This window comes from Paroedura picta, chromosome 15 (assembly GCF_049243985.1).
Source record: "Paroedura picta isolate Pp20150507F chromosome 15, Ppicta_v3.0, whole genome shotgun sequence".
In the NCBI taxonomy this organism is placed as follows: Eukaryota; Metazoa; Chordata; class Lepidosauria; order Squamata; family Gekkonidae; genus Paroedura; species Paroedura picta.
Window position 1 is genome coordinate 10,586,163 of NC_135383.1, and position 20,141 is coordinate 10,606,303.

General features: G+C 52.1%; 3 protein-coding genes across 3 annotated transcripts in view; 2 read left to right on the forward strand and 1 right to left on the reverse strand.

Moving 5' to 3' along the window:
- The window catches only part of STX1A (syntaxin 1A), a 44,156-nt gene extending 34,930 nt beyond the window's left edge, over positions 1-9,226 (forward strand). The window contains exons 9-10 of the mRNA XM_077312749.1: positions 5,125-5,235; positions 5,837-9,226. Of these exons, the coding sequence (XP_077168864.1) occupies positions 5,125-5,235; positions 5,837-5,914 (189 nt within the window). The 3' untranslated portion in view covers positions 5,915-9,226. The remainder of the gene's footprint in view (positions 1-5,124; positions 5,236-5,836) is intronic.
- A 467-nt stretch (positions 9,227-9,693) lies between these two features.
- On the reverse strand, positions 9,694-14,972 carry BUD23 (BUD23 rRNA methyltransferase and ribosome maturation factor). Its single transcript, XM_077312748.1, has 12 exons — positions 14,756-14,972; positions 14,260-14,297; positions 13,884-13,979; positions 13,292-13,374; positions 13,083-13,179; positions 12,882-12,978; positions 12,482-12,532; positions 12,273-12,358; positions 11,597-11,642; positions 11,053-11,111; positions 10,186-10,275; positions 9,694-10,076 (listed from the first exon to the last, which is right to left on the reverse strand). Exons 1-12 carry the CDS (start codon positions 14,846-14,848, stop codon positions 10,022-10,024), a joined length of 891 nt encoding a protein of 296 aa, XP_077168863.1. The 5' UTR covers positions 14,849-14,972; the 3' UTR covers positions 9,694-10,021.
- A 9-nt stretch (positions 14,973-14,981) lies between these two features.
- On the forward strand, positions 14,982-18,112 carry DNAJC30 (DnaJ heat shock protein family (Hsp40) member C30). The gene has a single exon (XM_077312750.1). The coding sequence runs from the start codon at positions 15,096-15,098 to the stop codon at positions 15,729-15,731; it is 636 nt and encodes a 211-aa protein (XP_077168865.1). The 5' UTR covers positions 14,982-15,095; the 3' UTR covers positions 15,732-18,112.
- The last annotated feature ends 2,029 nt before the right edge of the window (positions 18,113-20,141 follow it).

A 20,141-nucleotide genomic window follows, 5' to 3' on the forward strand; every position in this document is an offset into this window, starting at 1 on the left:
CAGGCCGAGCCAGAATTGCCCGCTGGTTATCCTAGCTGGCCATCCTTTGTGCACGAGTGGGTTAAAGAAAAGACAAAGTGGCCAGGAAGCTTTCTGTGGAATTGTCTGCAAGGCCGTCCGAGGTGTGATATGGAGGGATGCCAATCCCCTGGTGGGACCTGGGGATCCCTCGGAATGACAGCTCATCTCCAGACTACAGAGGTCGGTTCCCTTGGAGAAGGTGAAAGCTTGGGAAGGTGGGCTCTGTGGCATGTTTCCCCACTGTCTTCCAGACCCATCCCAAATCCCCAAAGGTTTCCCAACCTAGATTGGGCAATGTCACTCCTCCATCCCCCACTAGTGGTGGTAGGGGGAATTTGGCCATAGGAGAGGAAAAGATCCTAAATATTGCAGGCAGGCATTATTGCACACTTGGGTTTCGTGGAAGCTGATCGCCAGGCGTAGAATCTCGAGGTTGGGTTTGAAATGTTTGTGTACGGAGGGATGGTGTCTCCCCATATCCTTATCTTTGTCACCCCGGGAGCCCCCCCCCCCAGGCTAGGCATTTGTGAATCGGAGGGCATGCCACAGGGAACTTCTCTCTGTCTGCACGAAAGACGAAGGCTGATCCTTGTGCGGCCACCAACCTAAGCACCGTCTCCTTGGGGAGGTGAGCTTTCCTCCCCTGCCATTTTCCAGCTGGGAAAAACCACCCCTGAGCTACGTTTAGGAAGGGGATAAAAAGCCTGCTCATAAGTATTCCCCTCCCCCTGGGGTATGTGTGAAATCAGCCAGAATACAGCAATGGAGAATCACAGAATCGTAGAGTCGGGACCTCCAGAGTCATTTAATCCAACCCCTTGCAGAATGCTACCTGCCCAGCCACAGTGACCCCAATTCCATGCCCAGGTGATGCCCTCGCTGTGTTGAAAGTTCCCTGTTCACCCATTGCCTTTTGTCTCCTGGATAAAGCAAACCTTGCAGTTAAATCTGCAGAAGAAACAAGTGTTCTTGAGTTCCCACTCAAATGTAGCTGAGCCCAGATGTGGACTTGGAAGGGGCAGGAAACAGGAGAGGGAAAGGCCAGGGTCCAAGCAGCAGAGCTTACCGAAGGATTTTTCCCCAACCAGTGCATCCAAGTTCAGATTGCAGTGCTTTCCCTCAGAAATCTGTAGCATTGTACACTTAACAGCTGCCCTTAGGGCTCTCTATCTCTCCCCCCCCTGCATTCTCCCACTCATTCCTGATCCATCCGGCCAGCTTGCATGCCAATTTCAACGCTGGCACATCATTTTGCAAGCATCATGCATGAGTTTCAGGATACGCAGTGCATACCGGCCCCGACAGACTCCTGGTCTTTGCAAAGATCCTTTTGCTTCCTTGGAAATCCTTTGGGTCCTAAGGAGAACCTTGACATTTGCCTTGGAATTTTGCTCCAGGCAAAATTTGGTGGCAATCCAGTGCGCTGGCATCTGAGCATCCAGCACAGAGCTGTGCGGAATTAGAGGAGGCTGGAAGGACGTGCCTGGCCATGCAGTTGGTAGCTCATGCGCATGAATGCACAGCAAGCAGAGGAGCTTTAGACTGCTTTGCAAAGAAAGGGAACAGTGGCTAGGCATCTCCAGTCAGAGGGCTTTTCCACATGGGATGTTTACTGTCCATTTTGTCTCCAGAGCTGCTTCAGTTTACCCCTATTCTGCACACATTTTTATGTCCTAATTTTCATTTTTTGTTTGTTTGTCTCTGGTTCTTTTGAGATCACTCTTACCCCCGATCTTTTCCTGGATGCCGATTTTAAGTTGACTTTTTCATGGTGCGCAATGTTTCTGTTGGTTTTCTGAGCTCTGCCCACTCCCACCCATCTGCAGCTCATTTTTAAATAATCGGACTGTGGTGGTAAAATCACTCTTCCAGGAGACAAGTGGCTCTGTTTTCTCCCCCCCCCCCAGAACACAAAAATATCGATATATTTCTGTAGCGCTAGAGCATTATGCCGGTAATCTTAGCAGGCTCTTTGAATTCCCAGCTTGCTTGCTTTTTTTTTTTTTTTAAAGGAAGTCTCTAACCTTTCTCTCGTGGCAAAAGGTGGAAAAAAGCAGATCTTGGTGAGGGAAGGAACTAGAAACTGAATTTTAAAAAAGAGGCTAAGAATGCAGAGGATCTGCTAAGCTTATCGCTACAAGGCTGTTGTGATGTATCGATACTTTAGTGCCCTCTTAAAGAACATGGTGGCACCATGCTGTGACGCCACCGACAACGATCACACTTTCCTGTGAAAATCCTCGTTATTGAAGGATGGCGCGGAAGAAAATACACTGGCTCCACAAATGTGAAAACGCACAGGGAGCGCAGATGTGCGGAATAACCACGCTCAAACTGATTCCAGTGCTCGTGGATTGACTCCCAAGAAAACCAGGAGTAAGTTGAGCGTGCGGAAAAAGTCAGAATAAAGAATCCATTTCCCTGTACTGAAGCATGGAAGAGGGACGAGAAATACCATGGGGCAGAATAAGGAGGTCACCTTTCTGGGGATGCTCTGCAAAAGGAGCACTCTTCTGACCAGAAGAAAAAAACACGACAGAAAGGTGTTGAAAATTGTGCCAATGCCCTTAGCCTACACCGTGTGCGTGTATTCAGTTAAAAATCCTTCAAAATCCGATGTTCTGATAGCCCCGATTATCACAAGAAACATTGGAGTCTGCAGCCCCACAGGGTTGTGCCATTGTGCATTCTGTGCTGTTGCATCTTTTAGTCATGGCTCTGAAACTATGGGGAGGGATCAGGTGTTCTGCCAGACACCGAAGCCTTCCCCACCTAGTCGTCTCGTCTCTGAGACTGCACACCTCCGAGTGAACTTTTGAAAGTTCACTTGGCTACAAGTGAACTACGGTGTGGCTACAAATGCTTTAAAAAGAAAAGGAACTTTTTTTCTCCCTAGGCCTTCAACAGCATCCTGCATATTTGCTGTGTGCTCCCTTGCAACTGCAGCATGCATGCACAGTCCTTTCAGTGCAGCTCAGAGCAAGGGGTGCAGAAGTACCCAATAGCTGAAGAGCGGGATAGGGAGGCTGCACATTTGTGGAGAGAGAGAGAGAGTGAGCGAGCAAGGGGGCGGATGTGGCTCCCAAAGCAGCTTGGCAGCCATCGGTTCAGGAGAGGTGGCAGGATCTGCTCCCAAATCCCTCCTGCTTTGGGGTTTGTCTTAAGGGTATTTGCTACCAACAAAGGGGGGCGGGTTGCACCTGTTCCAAGCTTCAGGGAAGATGACCTGCCTGCCAGAACCACCAGGGGATCTGCCGCGAGATCCGAAGAGCACCCAAACTGCCTGGAAAAAGCGGTAAGTCAGGATCACCCAGGAAAGCACCGATTTCTGCGGGGAAAGCTCCAGGCCTTTTCGGAGGGTTCTGCTCCGAGATGGTCCCAGGCCAGGTTCACTGCTGTGGCTGCAGAGACCAGGACCCCACCTAGCCATGCCACCTCCAGCCCTGCGTTCTGACCAGGACAGCTCAATGAAAAGGAGGAGACGGCCAGGAAGGAGACGCACGCAGCACCGAGGTCGTTTCTCAGGGGGAACGGCCAGCAGTTTCGAATGTGGACTGACAACCAAGGTTGGAGCTCTGCCCCTGCCCTATCTGGGATGCAAGCAGGCCCAGGAAATGCATTTTTGCACATGCACAGTGTTTTCTAAGTGTGCCTAATCTCAATCGCTTCACCTTTGGCAGATGTGCATCTAATTCCTCCTTGTTCTTTGGTCTCTCCGGAAAGCAGGTGGCTATGGGGGACCAGCATGGGTTCTTCGGCTGGTCTAGTAGGTTTCCCCCTGTATGCCCCCCCCCCCCAAAAAGAGCCAAGTCGGGCAGTTTCACCAAAAAAGCCTAGGAATGTGGCTCAGCAAACCTTTTTCCCTGTTGGGGGATAGCTGTAGCATCCCCCTGGAAAGCAGGACATGCACACATGCTGGTGGTGAGCACATGATATCCCACCTCAGTGCACTGGGCTACCGCGGGACCCTGCCAGTCCCCGACTGGGATTGTGTGAACGAGGGTAGGGATGGGTGTTGGGCTCTTCTCCCTGCATGCACTTGTGGTCCTCTGTTACTGCCCTCCTGGTGTGGTCCTCCCCCTCTGCTGGGTGGCGTCTGTGCCTCTGTAACGTCCGGTGGCTTTTCCTGGAGTGGTTGGGTCTCGTTCTTCTCTGTCCGTTTCTGTGTGTGCGAGTTTCCTGTCGCAGGGGCCTTGGGCCACCCTTTCTACAGAATAGTGCCTCTCCCTTAGGCAAACTCTAGGCACTGTCCTCTCGCAGGGGTGTCCAACATGTGGCTCTCCAGAGGTCCATGGACCACAACTCCCATGAGCCCCTGCCAGCTGGCAGGGGCTCATGGGAGTTGTAGTCCATGGACCTCTGGAGAGCCACAGGTTGGACACCTCTGCCCTGTAGGCAGTGTGGAATAGAGGTCGGAGGGTCAGCCTCGGCACTGGGAGATCTGGGTTCGAATTCCCCGCCACCTAGTCTGCTTAACAGCCTTATGGTGATGGGTATCAAATGGGTGGGGAAGACATTTGTCAGTGGCTTTGCGTCCCCATCGGGGAGAAAAACAAGGGAAGGAGGTTTAAAGACCCACGCGTGCTCCATAGAACTCTCCCACCTTCCCCAAGAGGCAGGAGCTCCCCCCCTGCAAGGTAGCACAGCCCAATATGGGACTTGGGAGCCCCAGATCCAAAAACCCTCAACAGTTTTAGCTTTCCCCATGTATCCAAGCGGATTTTTTTTTTAAAGCCATCAGGTTGCAGCTGTCTTGCGGCGACCCTGTAGGGACGGGCCTGCTTAGCTAGCCGTAAAGGGGCCAAGCCAGAGGACGGGTAGGAAGGCTTTCAAGAATTTGGGAAGGAGAGGCGAAATAAGCAGCCCCTCTTACCCCCTGGATTTCCCATCAGGCCAACCAGCTTAAAACCAACCGGCTCATCCTGATGTCACTTCCCTCTGCCTTCCTTCCCCGCGACAGGTCTTGTAGGGCCCTCAGTGGAATGGGGCCCAGGATGCACCTGGGCTGGCCGGTGTGAGAGGCATCTCCTGCGAGCGCACAGGTAACACGGGAGCAGTTGGAAACGGCTCTGTGCCTCCTCCTCCTCCTCCTCCGTTGTGCAGGGAGAGATGATCGACCGGATCGAGTACAACGTGGAGCACGCCGTGGACTATGTGGAACGGGCCGTGTCGGACACCAAAAAAGCTGTCAAGTACCAGAGCAAAGCCAGGCGGGTGAGCATTTTCCGAATTGATATATGGCTCCAAGTTCTAGTTCCCAAATTCCCGAGGAGGCCGGGAGAGCGCCCAGTATTACAACTGGTCTCCAGGAAAAGGAGATCGGTTCCCCTGGAGAAAATGGCCACTTGGCCAGGCGGACTCCAACGCATTACGCCATGCCAAGGCCTCCCACTTCCCCAAGGTCCACCCCTCCCATATGTCCCAACACTCAGTTGGAAGCCCTATTCCAAATTCACCGCCCCCCACCCCAAGTCCTGGCCAGAAGCACTCCTGCGTGGCATCTGGCCCCTCTTCTCCCATGAGCTTCCTGCTTCACCTCCAGATGAGTTCGAGTTCGTATCCTGCCCCTTCTCCCACCATGAAGTTGTTAGTGGGGCTTGTTCTTGAGAACCTCAATTGGAGGGGAGGAGGGTCTTGGGTTCCCCCTCCTTCAGGCCCGGCCCCCGTTTTTAAACAAAAGTCCTGTTCAAGCAACCTGGGGTGAGGGCCTCATCAAGGACCAACCCCGGGGCCTTTCTGACGGGGGGAGTATTCTTGAGGGGCCCCGTGCTGACGATGGTGCGGCCATTTTGTCTCCCTGTCCCCCCCCGAGCAGAAGAAGATCTTGATCATCGTCTGCTGCGTCGTGCTGGGGATCGTCATCGCCTCCACCTTCGGCGGGATTTTCGGCTAGGCGGAGGCCGCCGCCCGGACTTTTGTCTTTGGGAAAGAGGAGGCGAGGAGACGTGGCCGAATCGCCGGCCCGCGGGGGATGACCCTTCCTGTCCTGCCTGACCCCCACGGCCGTGGCGGGGAAGCCTTGCCGACCAGCACTTCCATTTCCAATGCATGATCGTCTGTGTTAACGCTGCGTGTTCGGTACAGTGTGCGCGGGGAGAGGCGGTGCTGCGGCATGCTGGGAAGTGGCGGGGGGCGGGGCGGTCCTGTGATGCTCCCCGTCGCAGATGTCCTTCGCTCTCGCCTCCTGGCCTTGAAGTCCAGACACCCTTCCTCCCTGCCCTTTTCCCAAAGTGGGACTTGGCGTCAAGGCAGCCCAGGGAAACCAGCTGCAGCCATCCCAGGCCTAATCTCGTCGCTTCCTGCCTTTGGCCTGCAGGGGGCGCCAAGGAGGGAGGCGAGCCCCCCTCTCCTGTTGCCCAAGCTGGGCTGCTATTCTTCTTCAAGCTTAGTCATCTTTTGGCATTCCCTCTTAAGAATGCTCGAGGGGCAGTTTGGTTTTGCTGCCCGAGAGAGCATTTAGCTTTTCTGATGCACACCCACCGTCCCTGGTTTTCCCCTCCTCTCCACCGTTTGCGTTGGACGCTCTCCACTTCATCGATCTGGATATTTATACCTTAAGCATTCCCCGTAAGGGGGGGTCCAGAGTGGCTCACATCACTTCCCTGCCCTTCCTGTGCTTGGAGACTGGGCCCGGCCAGCAGACCAGGGCATCAAACCTTGGCCCTGCAGAAGCTGCTTCGATGCTGTACGCCCAACGGGCTTCTGGTTTCCATCTGCGCCTGTTTTGCCCTCTGCAGAGGAGGCAACCCACCCACCCCAACACACTGCAGCAGGAGGTGCCTTTTGCTCAGTGGGGGGTGGGGGGGAGACAGTCAGGTTCACTTCCATACCTCCCAGCGCAAAAGACGAATGGGGGAAATGTTTACAGTTGTGTCTTGTACCCCTGTACTGATGCCTACGCCCCCCCCCCTTTTCATGGATCCTGCTGCAAACCCAGGGTTTCCCCTGCCGCATCATGTACAAAAACAGCTCTGTGCCATGTCAACATACCGTGCCCCATTTCTGTCCCCCGGTGTTGTGACTAGAAGAGATTATGCAATGCATGTTTGCAACTCGAGCTATGCATGGCAGCCAAGCCCCTCCTCCCCCAAAAAAACTGCTTTCCCGGGAGCAGGCTAGCAACGACTGCGTTTCTAAAGCACCTGCCTTTCGCCCCGTCTACAGAATTGTGCGTGCCGGAGCCCAGTGCTGACATGTCCCTCTGCAAGACCAGTGCCCTACCTGCTGCCTCTCGTCTGCAGCGTTGCTCAGTCCAGCCCAGTTCAATAGCTCTTCACCCCCTTGGCTGTGCCTGCTGGCTGAGGCGGCCGTGGGGAGCGTGACTCTGCACCCCGCCCCAGAAGGGAAGTGAAAAAAGGTGCCAAGAGTCTTCCTCCCCCTTCCCTCCCTGCCCAGCAGATTCTCTTTGGCCACTGCCAATCCGTCCTGGCCCACTTTTTCTGGGCGCACGACAGGAGGGAAAGCCTTTCTGCACTCAACCTCGGGTGCGAAGACGATGCCGCCGGCTCCCCCCGTCCGAGCTTAAATATGCAACGCAGCAAGTGCCAAATCGCCCACTCTCTGCCGCGGCCCAACGGCCTTGTCTTTAACGTGAAGGGGTGCGGCTCAGCCAGCCAGCCTCGCCCCAGGCGGCTCTGGGTCGCTTTCCAGCAGTTTCACATCACCAGCAATCTTTTCAAAGAACTGACGCACCTCCCTCGTGTTCAGGGCAGGCGAATGACGGGGAACCCCAGCAGCCCCTTTCAGAATCCGCTGGGCAGGAAGACCCTCTTCCGTTCTACCCCAGTGGCGATGCCCCTGCCAGGGAGGGATTCATCTTTGAGACACAGGCGAATCACAGGGGAACCCCAGCAGCCCCTTTCAGAATCCGCTGGTCAGGAAGTCCCTCTTCCGTTCTACCCCAGTGGCGATGCCCCTGCCAGGGAGGGATTCATCTCTAAGACGGGAACTGAGGTCTTGTTAAGGAGCGCCCAACGGCTGGCTTGTGTCTCCAAGATGACTGCCAAGACAGCACCCTATGTAGAAAAGGTGGGAGGGAAGGGTCCTGGCTGCAGGGCACTCCCCTCGCCTAGGGAGGAAGGTGGGCTGACTCCCCATTTCAAAGCCCATCTCAAAACCCATTATCTGGTCCTGAGGTGAAATCCCAGTTGGATGCAATCTCTGAACGTATCGCTGATCCCACGCTGGTGTTTCAAGCTATGGGTTATAGGAGGGCTTGGTAGGGTGGAGAACCTTCCTCTGGGAGAGGGCAAGTTCACCGACCCCACAGTGTGGGGCAGCAGCCCCCCTGAGCCGCCTAGTTTCAGATAGAGAGGATGTTGCCCTTTGCCAGGGAGAGAGGCTGCGAGCCACCAAACTGGGGCTGTCGTACACGCCGGGATGGTTTTTCATCCAGTGGCTGATGCCGCAGAGTCATCTCCCCTGCAGCTGCTCAAGTGGTTGAGGCAGAAAGAAGGCGGAGACCCGAGAAGCGCCTGCTGGGTGTTAGGAGAGGGTCGCCCTGTCCGCATTCTGCACTGGCTGCTGGGGCAAGAGCCGAGTATTAGAAACAGCCTGTCCCCAGATGGCAGCTCCAACTCGCCAGAGAGAGGCTGATGCTCCTCACGCCCACCCCCGTCCCATTCAGGGGCTTTCCATCCTTTGCGGCTTTCTTCCTCTAAGTAGTGGAGCCTCCCGGGGGGCTGTTCCCTCACCGCTGCCCCACCCCCGGGGCCTGCGCACCCTTCAACGGATTACTCTCGCCTTTGTCGCATGTCGAAACTGAGCCGTCAGTGGTGTGTTTGTGCTTCGGGAAGGTCTTTCACTCTCTGGGCCTGAAGTGTTCTTCAGAGGCGGCTACAGGGCCGGATCTCTTCTGCTGCCAGTATTCGGCACTCCTGCGGTGGTAGCGTGGGAAGAGAGGGGAGAAGCGGAACATTTTTGGCACGGTCTTTTCCGGAGGCCTTTCCTGGAGGTGTCCCGGTGCTGTGAGCCACACGTCCCTGTCGCCCCCGGTGGGACTGCAAGCCTCCCTCTTTCCTTGTCTGTCCAGGTGCAATCGAAACTGTCTGTTGCCTTCTCTTTCCATTCAGTCCTCCTTTTTCTTCCTGTGGACTCAAACCTCACCCCTCCCTGGAAAAAAAACACATTTCAGGTGGGAAAAAAAATACTAAAAGCTTCCTTTCTGGATGGAGATTTATGTAGAATAAAAAGTATTTATATCTGTGCAGCAGCTTTTGACTCTTCCTTGCATTATAAGAAGGAGAGCTGGGTTTTTGTGCTGTGCTTTTTACTACCCCAAGGAGTCTACATCTGGGGCTTTTCACCTGCGTGGCATTGCAGCACGCCAGGGCTACAAACCCCTGGGTTTCTTTTTAAAAAATGCAAACGGCAGCCAGGGCATGTTTTCCTTGGCAATGAATGTCCTGCAAGTTTCCTACTTATCCCAGAATAATAATTTTTAAAATCGCAACGTGATCGGAGGCCGAGGGAAAGAATGCCGGCGCTCGAGACGTTCTCAGGATTATGACCACCACAGGAGAGTTTGTTAAAGAACAGGGTTAAGACAAGAAATGCAAGCTCCCCAAAATGGGCAAATTCTACCATAACCAGCCCCTAGGTAAACCATGCATTGCCTTGGGAATTCCTCAACGGAGAAACAGCCAGGCCGAGAGATCTGCAAGGAGACAGCCATCGAGTCAACAGTTTTAATCTTTTTAAAGGCCCCTTTCTGGACTTCTTTACCAGCAGGATCTCCAAAAGAGTTTTAATGTCTCCCCCGATCCGTGCAGCACACGGAGCGAACCAGCAGGGCTGCCGTCGTGGCCGGAGAAAGGCTTTGGAAAGCAGGGCCGCAGCAGCCAAGACGAATGCGACACAAAACCCTCCAAACAGCCTTTGCGTGGACCCAGCTGCAAGTTCAGAGGCAGGGCTCTGGCCGGCGTCTTCCCCTAGAAGAGGCCCCCAGTGTCAGGCTCCGTGCTCCACAGAACAGAGGCAGTCCCAAAGGTGGGGTGGGGTCTCAGAAATGAGGCCGCCGCTTTCGGCCGGTGTATCTCGTGTCTGCGCGCACTTCCCTGCGGGTGAAGCAAAAGAGGTGGGTTTTCAGAAGGGGCCAAAGGGGGAACTTAGTAAAAGGGGCGGCGTTGCAATCAGATGCTCCCCGGGGCAAAAGGAAGTACTCACTTGCCCTGCCGTCTCCGTCGCTCCTTTTTTTCCAGCACCCAATCCCGGCTTTTCTTTGCCGACTGCCCTTTGGCGTTCTTAAACCGTATTCTGGGGGCAGAGAAGACACTGTAAAGGAGGCAGACTCTGCTCCGTCTGGCCCTGCCCCGACCTCGCCAGGGAGCCTCCCCCAAGCTGCTCCCTTTCAAGCCTGCTTCCTGCAACAGGGAGCCAGAACGGCTGACTGAATTGGGATGCTGGGAGAACTGTCAACCCCACGTGTCGAGGGGCTGCTCCAGGGCTCTTCCTCTCCTGGCATGTGCGAGGCAGGAAAACACAGCAACCCAAAGCTGCTGGTTGCCACGACGATGGTCCTCGGGCTGTTGCTGTCCGTCTCTCGCTCAAGCAGCACAGGGTGCGTGGGGTGCCCTTGGCTGCTTCCGAGGAGGAGACGCGCCTCATTGGTGGACGTGGCTGCAGGCATGCTGCCCTCATGACTTGATTTGGGGGGGGGGGGAGTGGAGAACCATAATCCTTACAAGTTTAATGGGGGAGGGCACAGGGGACAAGGGCACGCAACTTGAACTGTACCCGATCCTCCCGGAGGAAGAATGAAATCCCAACCACAGGGTCATTCTATTGCCTCTCATGCCCCACACAGTTCTTGCATGACCAGTGCGTGAGGCTGGAACTGGACAGATGGCCTTCCAGTCCGCCAGCCCGCCCATCCCCCCCCCCCCGGCAAAATGTACAATAGCCTGACTGAAGGCTTTGTTTACGGAAATAATGTTCCCTGGGCTCTCAACTGCCCTGCTCCTTGGTTAAAGCCTCCCGGACTCTGCCCACCATCGACCCCATCGGTGTATCTCCTGTCTCCCCACTCGGTACCTTTCACAGACGAATTTTGCCTGTGCCGGTTCTTCATTACTGCACTCCGTGCCGAGGCCCTGAAAAGGAAGCATGTTAATTGGCCTACTGTAAGGGAAGCGGCTCCTGCTCCCACCGTAGCACACGAGGGTGTGACAAACTGAAGAGGACACACCCACAAGCGTTGTTGCCAAGGGACAGAGGGTGTGGGTGTTCCGGTTCTACAGGTGGCGCCTATAATCCTGTGTGATGGGGACTGAAAATAAGCAATGCTGGCCGAACAGAACAGAAACCATTCTATTCTGGAAGGAAGGGTCATATGTGTCTGGACCACAAGCCCCACGGAATATACTTTATCAGGCTGACAGTGGTCGCAAACCTCATGCTGGGAAAGTTCTGAGCATCAGTGCAGGCAACTTCTAACTGGCCAGAAGGGTGCAAGTGGGGCATCTTGGCTCTTCCCTCTCCCCCATATCCTTTCAAGAAGTCACCAGCACACCCCCACGTATACTAAAGCCAGCCCCACTAATGTCCCCACTACCCCAGTCCCCACAGATCCCATTACCTTGGGCAAAGCAGCACTGGGACCAGCAAACAGACAGAGAAAAAACCTGGAGGAGGAAGCGAAAGATCAGATTGAGAAATGGACACAAAAGGGGCCAAACCTCAAGAACATGTGCTTGCAGCATCTCCTCCAGCCTTGGGCAGACCTTTCCCAGCCCTGCTGCAAGACAGGCTCCTGTGGGGATCACACACGGACCTTCCGCATGCTCTCGGTCACTGGCCTAGTGTTGTGGTCAGAAGCTGCAGGGAGGCTAAATCCCCTTCTGTGAGAAATCCTGGCGTGGCCAAACTGCGGCTCTCCAGATGTCCATGGATTACAATCATGGCATCATGCTGGGAGGAGCTCATGGTAATTGTAGTCTATGGACATCTGGAGAGCCACAGTTTGGCCACCCCTGCCTAAGTGGGAGAGGGCTCAGTCAAGGCCTAAAGAATCCAGTTGCTGTGAAGGACTGGGCAAGAGGACCTTAGAAGACTCCTTTGTGCCCCCAGAATTATAGTGCTCTCAAGGGGTATGACTCTTACCCACACAGGGAAGCTAGCTAGCAGTGGCTTTCTCACATTCTCCAATGATTTACTACCTGGGCCTACACATCTCTGACTGCATGGTTCAAATGACTAGGGCGGCCTCTCTTAGAAACAAGGAGACCACACACCGACACCCCAAAAGGACTTACTTCTTGGCCTTGGCACTGTTGGGATAATCCACCACCATGCCGCCAGTGAAGCCCGCTTTCATGGCCTGGGAGGTGATGAGTTCCAGCTGGCAGGGGAAAAAGGTACACTGGTGAGTCAGTCTGGTTAAGCTCAGCATTGTCAGTTCCACATGAGCTCAAGAAAAAGCAGGCTTCGCCTAGTATCATGCCCTTCCCACAGCTGGACACACCTGCTGAGAGTTTTCTGGATATAGCTGCAGAACAGCTCGGGCTCCTCGGGCCTAGAAACAGAAAAGGTAGCTATGATCTGAAAGCATTCTGGCTGAAAGCATTGTAGCCTGGCTACAGATCACACAAGACTCGCTATGATCTCACTAGAGAACAACGCTAATGAGACACTCTCTTGGGAGATGCACTTCCTGGTACTAAGTGTGGTTCAGAAGTTGCAAGTCAGTATCAGACTAAGGAAAGAAGCAGCACAAGAATGACATTCTGCCCCAAGTCCCAACTTGCTCCTCTGTGTCCTTCCTCGATGCCACATGAACCATCAATACACTGTTGTGTTTTTTCCCCCCTCACTCATACTTTCAAAGAACAGTGTGGGGTGGAGTAATGGAAGGCCACACTTACCAGTGCAGTATAAAGAGTAGAGAAGAATCGATACAACCGTTTTGGAGGGCTGTGTGTCTTCTTGTCGGCGTTGCAGAGCCACTGCACTGCAGAAATGCTACCAGGGAACATAGGAGAGTCAAGCAATGACTTGCACAGGCTAGTGTTATGGCCAAGCTGCAGCCGCTAGTTCTTGCAAGCAATCACATAGTTCACTCCTACCTGATGCATCCATCAAATGTCCCAGGCCTGAAGGGAATCCCCTGACCCATGTCTGTGAGCATCAGGTCTCCCTCCACTTCTCTCTCAATAGCCACGTCTGTTCAGAGGAAAGAAAGCAGACTTGCAATCTCCACACTGGTCATAACCCCATCCCAGTTCAAAGCAAGCAGGTTCAAGTCTGATGGATGAGCAGAACAGGAGGTACTCACCCAGCATAGCAGGGCTGATGTCCATGCCCACCCAGCAATGTCCCTCCTCAGAGATGTAATCCCCACTCAAGCCAGAACCACAGCTGATATGGAGAAAAATAAGGAGAACATGCAAGGCACCAGTTTATTCATCTCTCATCAGCAGTCAAACAAGCAGTTCACACAAGACAATAGGAATACAAGGACACCTGGTATATTGCTCCCTTGCTCATCTAAAACACCTTAGTCAGCAGATAGTTATTTACATTCTTCTGTATTACTCCATCCACAAAATAAGAGAGGCAAAACATCCAAGCAATACACAAAACCAGATCTGCTACATCAATTTTCTAGCAAAAATTAAGCTCTACAAAGATGCCAGCTCAATTCTGTCCCTGTTAGACACAACACAAAGCAGATGCGTGTCCCTTAAAATTAACTCACGCTACATCCCCAAGAGCAATTTATACCGCAGCAGTCAAAAAGGGAAAACTACAACCATAAGGAATCCAGGCTACAGCTCTGTCAGCTCTCAGGAAAAAGAAGATCCCAGAGAAAAAATTGCAATTCTAGGAAAAGTGAACACCCTGGTAGTCCCATGCAGCTAGCTTACCCTACATCCAGCAAGAAACACGGACGGCCCTCTGGGAGACCCAACAGCTCCACCGCTCGTTCAGACATCTGTGACTGGATGTCAATCATCCGAGAGCTGAAGGGTAGAAGAAGGTAGCCCTGAATGACATGACACTGTATCTGAGGAATTGTGTGTGCACACAAAAGCTCATCCTTGAATAAAACTTTGTTGGTCTTAAAGGTGCCCCTGGACTTTAAATTTGTTCTGATAATTCAGGCCAACACGGCTACCCACTTTAATGTACAATAAAGTTACCTACGTTTACCTGAGGCCTCCACCCCCAACCTCTTGCTATGTTATGTTAAAAGCGAACTGAGGAAAGCCAGTGCTCCTCCATCCTCCCAAACCGTCTTACTTGTGTGTATATTTTCGGGCTTCAGCCTCATCGTAGAACTGGAGAAGGAAACAAAACAGGAGAAAAGAGTTGTTATTGGAAGCAAATGGAAACTCTCTCACAATCTAGCGGCCCATTCCCGATGCTGGACAACAAGAGGTCCCACGTGGGAGGCCACGAAGCCAGCACCCCTCAGGCTCCGCCACAAAACCAAATTTGTGTCCAGTGGCACCTTTAAAACCAATAAAGGCATATTCAAGGCGTGCATTTTCATATGCATGAATGTCTGAGGAAGCCTGCCTGCACTCGAAAGCTCACTCCTCAAAATAAACCTTTGTCGGTCTTAAAGGTGCCCCTGGATGCAAATTTCATGGCGCTACTTCAGACCAACACGGCGAGCCACGAATAGGTCTTTTTGCCCCGCAGGGCTCCTGACCGGGGGCAAGCTGCCTCTGCCTAGGGAGCCCCTTGCAGCTACCCCGCCTGCCCGGCGCCCGGCCTCTCTCCTTTGACCCACCAGCTCGGGGGGCCCTCGGTGCTCCGGCCGCTTCCCGCTGGCCGCCATCTTCGCCCGTCTCGCGTCATCCGCACGCGCCGCTGAGGACGTCATCTCCGCGCGCCGGCGCCCTCTGACCCGCTGACCCGCAGTCCCTAACAAGCATTGGCTCAGCGCAACGTCCGTCTGGCCTTGGGCCAATGCTTGCTCGGGTTCCGCCTCCTTCTCGAGCAGGAAGTGCTTCCGATTGGTCGCCTGCCTGACAGCCGTCGCCGGCCGGCCGGCCGTGGAGGGGGGTGTTGATACAACATGGCGGAGGTCAGGAGGGAAAGGGCAGCGGGGGGCCGCTGAAAGGCGGCCCATGGCCTTGAGGGGGCCGGGCCTGCGGGCTCCCACCCGTTGCTGGACCCTCCGCAGCGGGGCTGCCCGCGGGCTGTCTGCGGGCGGCTCAGGCGCCGGTGCGGGCTCCCCGTCGGGCCTGTACGAGCTGCTGGGAGTGCCGGCCGGCGCCACGCAGGCCCAGATCAAGACGGCCTACTACAAGCAGTCCTTCCTCTTCCATCCCGACCGCAACTCCGGCAGCGAGGAGGCGGCCGAGCGCTTCACCCGCATCAACGAGGCCTACCTGGTGCTGGGCAGCGTGGCCCTGCGGAAGAAGTACGACCGGGGCATCCTCAGCCGCCAGGACGTCCGCACGGCCGGGAAGCCCTCGGGCAAGGAGGCCCCCTCCAGCCCGCCTCCGCCGCCAAGGAGGAGCCACCCCTTCATGGCCGGTGCCCCTCCCTTACGCCATCCCAACAAGCCCATCTTTGACTTTGACAAATTCTATCGGGAGCACTACGGCGAGCAGCTGGAGCGGGAGCGTTTCATACGGGAGATGCGGAAGGAGCTGAAGAGGCAGAGGGAGAAGGACAAGCTGAATGCAGAGACTCTGAAGGACGCGGTGGTTGTCCTAGTCGTGCTTGCTACTATCGGCGTTGCCTTTAGCGCCAGATGAGAAAGTGGCAGCAGGAGAAACATGAGCATGTCATGGAAGAAAGCCAAATTCCTGAGGACCACGCAAAGCCACCCCAGGACTGGAAAAGCAACGGGGAAAAGAGCTCCCCAAAGGCTGGCAGTGGCGGATGTCGGTGCAGAAAACATCTCTTTGAGTGCAGCATCCAGTTAAGTCCATCCTGGATGGGATCACCCCTTGATGCTTGGACTGGGGCCGTAGATCACTCACAGGGCAAACAACAGGCATTTCAAAACAATTTGGACTGTGGCCAGCAACCCCAAATGTGGCAGAAAACGTCTCCAAACAGTGGTTCCAATTAAAAAGAAATTCAGTTTGTCGTACAAGCTGATAATTCATAGTCTGGATTTGGTTTTGTCAGTCACCTATTGTGCCTGGTTTAATCTCCCACCTCTAACTGCATTTTGACAAGGCATTATTTGTATTTTGTGTGTCAAAACTGAGCATAGTGTTTTGGTTATCAGATATCACCTCTGCAGTGTTCCGCAATCTCTTGAACTGGAGAGGGGGATTTATGTCTGTTTAACTTCTCCCCTTTCCCAGTAGAATTGAATTTTGGCTGGCTTTTTTCATGGTTACTGTATTGGTGGCACTATGCCTGTTTTCCATTCCCAAAGTTTCAGAAGAGCCATACCTAACAGCTTTGTCAGCAAAGTTCCAGTTCCTACCTGCATGCACTACTCAGTGCGTTCTGGTATTGATTGCTTAAAAGAGGCAAACGACTTCAGACTTTGGCCTGACAGTTTGCAGTACAGTGACGCAGGAACCATGTTTTTATGTGCAATCAGGAGATGAGATTCAGACAATGTACAGGGATTTGATTTTAATATATAAAGACATGAAGAATGAGCTAAAAACTGTTTGGTATCTTACCATGCTAAGGTGATGCTAAATTTGCATTCTGCATTGTGAGAAGGCTTCTGAGTGTCAAAGAATTAGTCCCCCCCCCTTCCTTATCAGGGTTAGGCCAGAACCTGCTTTTTGTTCCTTGTTTCGTGTTCTTCTGTCTTTTCACTGCTCTTTGCAAAGATTTCCCAGAAAGCTGATGACAGAGGGAGCAAGCAATCAGAAGCCTTGATTCTAGCACAGGAACTCATAAAATGTCAAAATGCCTCTTTGTTTTCAGGCGATGGGGTGTTGTTCCTGAGTTAGGCTGCAGAGGGAGTCTCTGGGCCATAGCTGGCTCTTTTTGCTTTTAGCATTCTGGAAGGACAGCACACCACAGCCTTGCCTTGTTAAATAAGCAGGACATGGTGTCTGTCTTACTGGACCTAGCTGGATGCAGAGAGAATGAGTTATCCTCACACCTCTAAAGGGGAAAATAAATGTCTCATCCTGCAGTTAGAGCGTGCAAAAGAGAAGAGTTTCCTTCAGGCTCAGATTACTCTGTTGGTAATTCAGACTGGATTTCATCTGCTCTTCCTTTTCAGCTATGGAACTCCAGATTCTCTTGCTTAATTTTCATCCTGCCTTTTGGCCACCTATGGGCACTCAAAGGCATTAGAAACCCAATACAAACAGTTAAAATGAGATGCTAAACGCCGCTTGGCAAGGAGATTCTCATACAAGTTGGATACGAATGTGTTTGGCTACTTTCTGCATTACCCAGCCTGCACCTTTTTTAGTATTTCAGTTTGTTGTAGAAGCAGATGATTCTTGTTTTCGGTATGGTTTGTAAATCACCAATTGTGTGTGGATCTAGAGCTTGAGTGAGGTTAATCTCTCACGTGTGATTGCACGTTGAGAAAACATTAATTGTATTTTTGCACACTCTATTAACAGGGCTGGTTGGTTATCCCCTGTGCCAGCATGAATTGCTCCATCAAAATGAAGGGCCTACCAATTACCTGTCCCATATCTGCTTTGTCCTCCACCTGGACTACAGCAGGCTTAGCTTTTTGGGGAGGCCCCCAGAACACCAAACCTGACTTACACTACGTTCCAAGAGGCAGTGCAGGTGGGATTCGTCCTCGGTTTGTGTTCACTTGAAAGCCACATCTGCTTCTCTGTACCCAAGCGTGTCAGTCAGCATCTCTTTCAGTGCTGCCTGGGTGTTCAAAGCTATACCCTGGCAAATTCCCCATCTTGCTTGGTTGTCAGTGGTGCCAAAGTGAAAAAGAACCATATACGCTCAGTTAGCTAGAGTTTTGCTCTAGTTTTGTTCTTCATCTTGAAAAATCTGGTACTTGAACTTATTTATTTATTTAGAGCATAATCACAATGCTTCTAACTTTTCCACCCTCCTGTAACAGGACCCAAAAGAACTTACAGGAAGTTGAAAGCAAATATGTCACAATGCGGTAATTAGGAAAAACGCATACCCCAAACAAATCTGAAATAAAAAATCAAACACAGCTGTCAAACTGCGTATACTGTTCTTATTCCTGTTTTTATAATACTTTCTGAAGATCTTCTGTGTATGCCCCTTCCTATCAGACTTGGAACGGTTCTTCCAAAGTACAGGAGATGCCACAGAAAAACCTGACAATAGGAACAGTACAACTCCCCAGCTTCCTCAATGAGATGACCGAAAGAGACTGCGGGGATGACCAGAATTGCCACATGGGTCCACACTGGGAGAAATGGGCCTTTAAATATATGGTACCCAGCACCATGAACCTGAAAGCAGTCCGGCAACAATGTAAACGTTTCAAAATCCAGGAAGCTAATTTCATTTAACTATGGAATAACTACAGTCTTAACCAATAGAAACTTTTCAATTTTCTTGGGAAGCCTTCTTGTAGAACATTATCATCATGAAACTTTCAAGTTCCCATTGTATGAAAGTGGCTCGGTTAAACGTGATATTAACAAGATGGGCACAGGCCCAGATGACAGGTCACTTTTATAACACCCATGGAAATCTGCTAGTGTCAAACAGGGATAACAAGAGAAAACTGTCCATAGAAAAAGGACCAGACATGCTGTGGAGTGTCTTCTGCTTAAATAGCCAAGCCAGTGTGGATTTTGCTAGATTTTTCTCAGCAAAGAACAGTGCAGAACATTCACTGCTAATGGCAGATGTTTATAGTTCAGGGTTCAATCCTTGCCCTTCAGTTTACAGAATGCCTGCCAAAATCAGCAACCAAACTATCAATGACACAGTAAAGCGCTGAACAAAACAAAATCAGAGTCCAGCGGAACGCTTAAGACCAACAAAGATTTATTCAAGGTGTGAGCTTTCAAGTGCAAGCACTCTTCCTCAGACGGCTTGCACTCGAAAGCTCACACTTTGAGTAAATCTTTGTTGATTTTAAAGGTATCACTGGACTCTGTTTTGTTGTGCTGCCTCAGACCAACACGGTGACCCGCTTGAATCTACAGTAAATCATCCCTGTGGTATCAAACAACCTCAGCAGTGAAAGGAGAAAAAGGAACAAAGATGACCAAAAAATGAGCAAAATAAAAGCATGATAACATAAAACCAAAGCAAAGAGCTGAAAAGGATTTAGAATCATAGAGTTGAACAACCTCTCAGGTTGTCGCTGCAGGGTCATCTAGTCCAACCCCCTACAGAATGCAGGAAACTCATAACTACCAGCCCAACCACAGTGACCCCAATTCCATGCTCAAATTCGCCTCTTGACCGTGAACTGCTGATCAGGATTTCCCTGGACATGCCAGAAAGGGCCAGAAGAGCCAAGCACCTACACAATCTCTTCTGCCTACTCACTCACAATTTGCCTAAGATCACAGAATCAGTATTTCTGTCAGGTGGCTATCTAGCCTCTGCTTTAAAACTTCCAAAGAAGGAAGGTGGAGCTTGACCCACCGGTCTTGTGAGCTGCTTTTCAGGCTTCTAAATCATCCTGAATCACTGTTCATTCTCTTTGATTTAAACTCCACCTTTCTCTTGTGGCTCCAGGTGGCTAAAAATTCCAGGATTAGAAACATACAATAAAACCCCATTAACTTCCCATTCCCTGAGAAAGTGCCTGCAGCTTAAAGACCATCAAAAGCTCTGGCAAATAAAACAGCCTTGCCAAGTTAACTTCTGCTCTCGAAAAGTAAAGAATTAAGCTGTCTCTGAACTGACAAGAGTTTTCCTTCCAGGTTTGCCTGGAGGAGATTCTTAATCCTTGTGAGTCCCTACAAGTCTGGCCTGGGTAGATCATTTGGATTTTGGGCTGCCGTTGTGTGTGAAATTGCTTAAGCTGTTCGCTGTCAGATCTGAAACATTGCTGGTCAGCGTCCCCTATCAAATACCGAACATGTGACCACAATCAAAAATAAAGGAACACCTCTGCACGTGCAGGGAACAAATAATGTTCAATGTTGACTGCCACATGCACATCTTGAGGAATGTTCTATGCTGCCAAAGAGTTGAACATGGAATTTGCAGAGAAGAATTTCTGGGAGAAAGTTCATATAAGCTCAGAGTAGCACAGAAAC